Source organism: Hydra vulgaris, chromosome 15 (genome assembly GCF_038396675.1).
Source record: "Hydra vulgaris chromosome 15, alternate assembly HydraT2T_AEP".
Taxonomy (NCBI): Eukaryota; Metazoa; Cnidaria; class Hydrozoa; order Anthoathecata; family Hydridae; genus Hydra; species Hydra vulgaris.
Window position 1 is genome coordinate 51,185,355 of NC_088934.1, and position 7,309 is coordinate 51,192,663.

A 7,309-nucleotide genomic window follows, 5' to 3' on the forward strand; every position below is an offset into this window, starting at 1 on the left:
ACCTCGCCACTCAGAAGAATTCAATTTTGCGTCACCTTAAGCCACTGAGTGATGCAAATACTCAAGAGATCGCTACTTCTAAAGTTGCACATTGTCCTTATCCTGATGATACCCCTCATCTTGAAGATCCACAACCTCAAGATAATCTTGACAATCTTCCTGCGCTTGAAGATGATCCAGATACCCTACCTCATCATCATGGAGAAGATGATCCAGGTCCAATACAGCTTGAAGAAGATGATAATCGGATTTATGGCCCTCAACTCAAAGATGATCAACAGCTCCTCTATGTTCCAGAAAATAATCTTGTTGAAGAAAATATTACGTTTCCATCAACATCACAGTAAGTAGGAAATTATTTTTGTATGAAAACAGTACAGTCCTTGTTATCCATCACTCGGTTATCCGAAAAGAATTTTTTTTTCGCATTTTTTTTTTTTTAATTTGTTAATTTACCTTTCCTTTTCATAGTTTCTATTGATTTTTTGCATATTTTTGCCTTGTTTTGCATTATTTAAATAATATAAATACGCACAATCACATTAAGAACTGTAACCTACTAATGCATATAATTTTTTTTTTTTCATTCTCCATATCCTTGTTATCCGACAGTTTTTTCTCTTATCCGACACCCCTTGGTCCCGTATAAATATTTCTTCTCTTATGAAAGATCAAATTTTAATTTCCTTAATTGATGCATTTCAGAATTGAGGAACCTGCTCTTTGGCCCAAAATCTTAATGAATTCATTTAGAGAAATTCTGGAAACTCATTTAGAGATTTTCAAAAAGATGACCATGGAAGAAAATTCTCTGTGATGTATTATAAAGGGCATTTTCCAAATGGGAAAACCTATGAAAGAAAATGGTTAGTTTATTCCAAGCATTCAAACATCATTTTTTGTTTTCTTTGCAAAATATTTTCTATCGGAAAAAAGAGCAAAAAATTAACTGAAAATGAATATTCTGATTGAAAACATATAACATCAGATCTCAAGGACCATGAGAAGTCCGTAAACCACAAGGAATGCTTTATAAAGTGGATGGATTTGGCTGCAAGAATGAAGAAAAATGAGACTGTCAATAAATGCAACTTAAAAAAATTCAAATTAGAAGTGGAGTATTGGCAAAACATTTTGAAGAGAATAATTTCAGTTTCACTTGCCTCTTACAATTTAGCATTCCAAGGACACACTGATAATTTATTTTCCAAAGGCAATGGAAATTTTTTGGGCTTGATTGATATAATTTCAGAATTTGATCCAATACTTCAAGAGCATCTAAGGAAAATTAAATTACACGAAGTAAGTGATCACTCTCTTGGCAAAAACATTCAAAACCAAATTATTCAACTTTTGGGGTCAGAGATAAAGAAATCTATAACTTTAAATTGTCAGAATGCAAAATATTATTCAATAATTATGGATTGCATTACAGACTTAACTCACCCAGAACAAATAACCCTAGTTCTTAGATTCTACAACTGCAAGTTATTTGCAGTTGAAGAGTATTTTATTGGATTTGTTGATGTAAGTCCTACTTACATCAACAAATGAACCGGTGAAGTTTTAACAGAAACTTTCCTGAAACATTTGACAGAAGCAGGTCTAGAAATATGAAATTGTCGAGGTCAATCATATGATAATGAAGCAAACATGAAAGGGATTCGTTCTGGAGTGCAAAAAAAAAAAAAGAGACATTAACCCTACACACTAAAAAATAAAGGTAGAAATTTTTAGTTAAGATAGGATATGTAATATACCCTTAGTAAGGTATAATTTTCTACCTTATAAGGTAGAAAATTATACCTTTAAGTTAGAAAATTGTATGACAAATAATTGTTTTTAATATAATTTTCTACCTTGTAAGGTAGAAAATTATACCTTACTAAAGGTATATCACATATCCTACCCTAAGGTAGAAATTTCTACCTTTTTTTTTTAGTATGTAGGGCGTTTTTTTGTGCCATGTAGTGCCCAAAGTTTAAATTTGATCGTATATGTTGCTGCAAAATCCTCTTCAAAAGCAGTGTCATTTTTTGGTTTGGTACAAGAAGTTTATAACTTTTTCTCAGGTTCTTATATCAGATGGGCTATTTTAATGAAATCAGTGCAAACTTTGACTTTGAAGCCACTGTCTGATACTCGATGGGAGTCTCGAGTGGAAAGCTTAAAGACATTAAAATATGAATATTCCAAAGTTTATGATGCTCTAATTGAAATTGCTAACAGTTCAAAGTATGATACATCTACCAAATTTCAGGCAAATAATCTTGCCAAACAAATGTCCAATTTTACATTCATGCTAAGCTTGATTGTATGGTATGACATATTATTTCAAGTAAATTTGGTCAGCAAAAAAAAGCAGTCTCCAGACTATGATCTGTCAACAGCACAAACCGAAATTGACCAACTACTCAAGTATTTTAATGACTTTTGTGATAAAGGAATTAAGGATGCCAAACTTTTTGCTATGGAAATTGCAGAAGAATTAGAAGTAAGTCCTCAGTTTGAAGCTGAAAACACAGTTCGTCCCTGAAAGTAAAAAAACTCTTTTTTCCTATGAATCTACAGATGAACCAATTTTAAATCCAGAAACACAGTATGTGGTGGAAGTTTTCAATGTATTGGTAGATCAAGTGCTATCATCTTTAACAAATCGATTTAATCAACTGAAAGAACTTTCTGAGCTTTTTGGATTCTTATATAAAATTCCAGATGTCACCCAAATTACTGAAGCACTTAAGAAACATAGCAAGGATTTGGAGGTTGCCTAGATTGAAGATGGACATTCAGATGTGATTTCAAATCAATTGTTTAATGAAATCAAAGCAATATCCAGTATGGTTTCAGTAAAATTGCTCCCTAAAGCACTGATTAAGTTTATTTAACATTATTTATAAGAACATAGGTATTAGTGCATTAGTTAAAACATTTGCTAATATTAAAGCTCGTAAAGTCAAGTTTCAATGAAGTTATGACTATAATAATAATTTAATAAAAATAATAAAATAAAATATTTTTCATTTCAGGGAAGCCTTGCATTTTGATCTTGCCCAGGGCCTCCGAAGTTCAAAGGCAGCCTTTGAATAAATTAGTAAAAAACACTTATCTAACTTTTTTCTTCAACTTTAAGTTTCACCATTGCTGGATCATACTCTTCCTGATGATCCAGCAATGGTAAAACATAAAGTTGAAGAAAAAATTTAGATTAGTGTTTTTTACTAACTTCGTGATTTGGTAAAATATGTTTCTTTTACCAAATCACGACCAAACAAAGCCCTCTCTTTTTTGACATTTACCGACTAAGGGTCCTGCTTTTCGACATCCAAAATACTTTTTGACTAATGCTTCTTAGTTAGGGCGATCCTGAGTACGGCCCTGTGCTTCGGTAAAATTATGAAAATACTTTTAATAAAACTTAATTTAATTTCTATTTTAATTAAACCCTATCCATATTCTCTTCCATCAAAAAAGATCAAAAGTTTTCCCTCGCAGAGTCTTTATTTGAATTAAAAAAAAAATAGCTCATTAAGTTTAATGAAAATCGCCGAGTAAGAGCCTAATATCTCCAACTTCTGTTAATAAAATTTATTTTGCGTTGTGTAATTTATCAACGATCCCTTGATAATTATTCACAGTTTCGACATTTTAGTATATCAAGGTAAGGCGCAATACTTACCCAAAACCTATATTCTACGATAAACGCTCACATCTACGGATTATTTTTTTAAGTAATTCATTTCTCAAACTAAAACAAATAATATGCACGAAATTCTTCTCAATATCTCAATATTTGTTATATTAAAAATTATTGGTTACTATTTATTTTGTTAAGAACAACTTTTGTATATATTTTTAGAGATTTTAGAATTTTGGTTTGGGTACAATCAAAAAGTAAGTCAAAATCGAATATAGAAAAACGAATAAATAATATTTAAACCTAATTATAAATTTCTTAACACAATTAAAAAAAGAACATTGATAAAAACTTGATTTTATTAAATTATCAATAACATTTTAGTTTGTTTAAATAACGATTGTTTGATTAAATAAGGATAAATTTTAATATAAAAATCATAGCTAACAACTCAAGTTATTGTCAAACAATTTAATTTACGTTATTAGTGTATACAACATTTTTTAAATATCCAAAGAAAATGACTTAAATTAAACCTTTCTTTCCTTGTTATTATTATAAAAAGACTAAAACAGCTGTAACAAAACAACTTTTTTCTGTAGAATAAAACAATAACACAACAATAAAACAACTTTATTCTGCTAGAAATGTTCAAAAGTTACTTGTATAACTGAACTTCAAAACGATTAAAAAAAAATTGTTATCCATCAAAATGCCTACTAAAAATTTTTAAATAAAAGTTACAAATATTTTATTAAAAATGTAAACTTCAGATAAATTAAAAATGTTAATCACAATATTCAAATAAAAAAATAAAAAAAAAAATAAATAAAAATTACCAGTAAAATGTTACTCTAAAAGGAGGGGTAACAGACAAGATATGAAACTTACGACATTGTATTGCAACAAATGATTAAATAATTTAGAGTAAATTTGCCATCTTATACCATAAGAAAAGTCAACTTTTGCAAATCTCATAGCTTTATGTCAGCATGCTACTAGCAGTTGCCATATATAATATGTACAGATCTAAAATAAATTAATTCATTTAATATAAAGATCAATATTCTTTTTTTCTTTTTATTACTCACCTGTGAGGTGTATAATAAAAGAATTTTTTTTTCAATTGTGGTTACAACCCTTTCTCAACTTTTAAACTTTAAAATACGAAACCTTGACAAAGAAGGCTGCTGCGTGCAGAAAATAAGTTCTTAAAATATTAACATTAATAAATTAGTAAAGGACATTTTTCATACCTTTTTATTTGACTGACTTAGACTGTTATCGTACTGTGTGAAATATGGCATTTGCAAGTAGCATATTGATACAGAGCTATCTGGATGTCTAATTCAGTATTCCATTAATGGAATGAACTGAAACAGACAATCAGTCAGCATACAATTTTTTATTCTATATTCTATTCTATAACATAAACTGTTAAATTATTTAATTATTACTTGCAATAATTTGATTTGATTTTAACAATGTTTTTTAATAAAATGTATAATAATATTATATCTTCTTATGATGTGAAAGATAGTTTAGATTTTCAAAATTATTTATATTATTCTATATATATTCAAAATTATTAACAATATTCTAAAATAGCTATTCTCTAATGCATTCTGATACAATAATTCTTTTTTCAAATAAGTTTTTTTTACGCTGATTCCAAATGAATAAAAAATTGTAGATAAAAACAAATATTTGTTTGTGTCATTAATTTAGCTAAATATTTTATATTCTGCAAAAAGCTATTAAACTGTTCGCAGATAGATGAATTTATTGGATAAAAATTGCTCAAACGATTACACTGAAAAACATCAGCACATCTGTGTGTAGCCATGAAATACGTCATGAAAAAAAAAGGTATTTTTAAAATATCCAGATTCACGGTTGTGACAAAACTCTGACAAGCTGCAAGCAAAGTCATACACAATATTTTCTGGAGCTTTAAGATGTGTATAGAATGAGGCATATCCTTTCTTCCCTCAGACCCTGGAATAATATGGAATCTGTAACAATGGCCATGTATAGATAAAAAATCATAAAAAAAGAAGATACACTATTTTTAGATACTTGAGGAAATAATTTATTGCAGATTTCCGATGGAATACCATCAAATATATTATTACTGGAAATTTTATCTGCAGAAAATGCTTGCATTTTCCATATCTGGCATCTGGCATCTGGCTTTTCAAAATAATATGCTCTACCATATTGCGGTGGATTTTAAGTGCCTTCAATGACTTCTGCGTTATTTGGTTCGACATCACTCATATGAATTTTTTTCACAAAGTTACAGCAGTATTGTATTAATAACAAAATATCTCTAGAAGGTGTATTGTTGTAGTTAGAGGATATTTCCACTAATCTAGCTAGCTCAGGAGAGAAGCGACGCAATAAATAACAAAACTTAACAACAAGTTCACAATCACCTAGATTAGATAAAAATTGTTCACATATGCAAGCAATTTCATTAGTGAATCGTAATGGTATTAATGAATCAAGGGAGCTATCAGCAGCTAGTATTTTGAAAATTTTGGCATAGGAGCATCGCAAATTATTTGGAACAGATGATTCAGAAATTATTAGCTGAAATGACGGTACCCATTCAGTAGGAATATAACTCACAAGAACTGAATTCAACTGTAATGTATCAGTATCAAAGTTTAAATAATTAGAGTTTTCAACATACAGAATATAAAGACAAATCTTTTTTCTAGCCTCTGAAAACTGTTTAGAATCTAATTTTTCCGAATTAAAAATAAACGATCTATCTATTCGCCATAATGTTGTTGGAACAATCTCATAAAGTTCAGCTAACTTTATAGGTTTTACAAAAGAATTTTTTAAGCTAATTCCTATTTTTGTTGCATCACAAGCCAAAACTGGTATTTGTTAATTTTCTGGACACGTATGACATTTTTCTCTAAAATCAATGTGCATGTGGGAGGCCCAAGCAAAAAACCAATCAATAAATGTTTGTGTAGACATAAATGACAAATAAGAGGTACTTCTACATTTGTATTTGTTTGAATAAAAATTGACAAAACCACTGAATGTTCCTTTGGACAAAACAAAATCAACAAATTCCCAACCTGAATGAAATTTAAATTCAAATAAATAACTCAGTTAATGAGCAAATGAAAAGGAAAGCTTTTTTTGGAAATTTACCTAATTCATAACCAGCACAAGTGGATTTAGACAAGCAAAAAACAGAGTCTTCACAGCCATTCCAATAACTACTGCAAGTATTGGATAAACATTTTCTCACAAAAAACATCACTCTCAATTACTTCACGATCTGTGTACATATTAATTTTATGGTAAAATTCTGTATAGCCAGTTAAAACAGAATCAGATACTCACCCAGCCTGTAATTTAAAAAAAATTTAATCATTGTCAATCATTAAATCATCATTAATCATCGAAAAATTGAAGCAACTTTTACAGTAGAATGAAGAATTGAAATACTGAAGCAATACAAATGGATGCCCATTCTGGCGTTTTCTGGCATTCAAACTCTCAGGAGACTGGTAAAAAAGTATATTATATGGTGAGTTTGAGATCAAAAAAATTCCAGCCAAGCGTAATATTAAGGAAACTAGAAACGAGTTTGAAACAGAGAGTTTGAGATATCATGTGTTTGTAGATCAAGTATTCAAGATA

At 29.3% G+C, this 7,309-nt stretch overlaps 1 protein-coding gene across 1 annotated transcript; it reads left to right on the forward strand.

Annotated features, from left to right (window-relative positions):
* Window positions 1-1,041: 1,041 nt before the first annotated feature.
* LOC136092033 (uncharacterized) lies at window positions 1,042-2,536 on the forward strand. The gene is made up of 2 exons (XM_065819754.1): window positions 1,042-1,527; window positions 1,943-2,536. Exons 1-2 carry the CDS (start codon window positions 1,042-1,044, stop codon window positions 2,534-2,536), a joined length of 1,080 nt encoding a protein of 359 aa, XP_065675826.1.
* The last annotated feature ends 4,773 nt before the right edge of the window (window positions 2,537-7,309 follow it).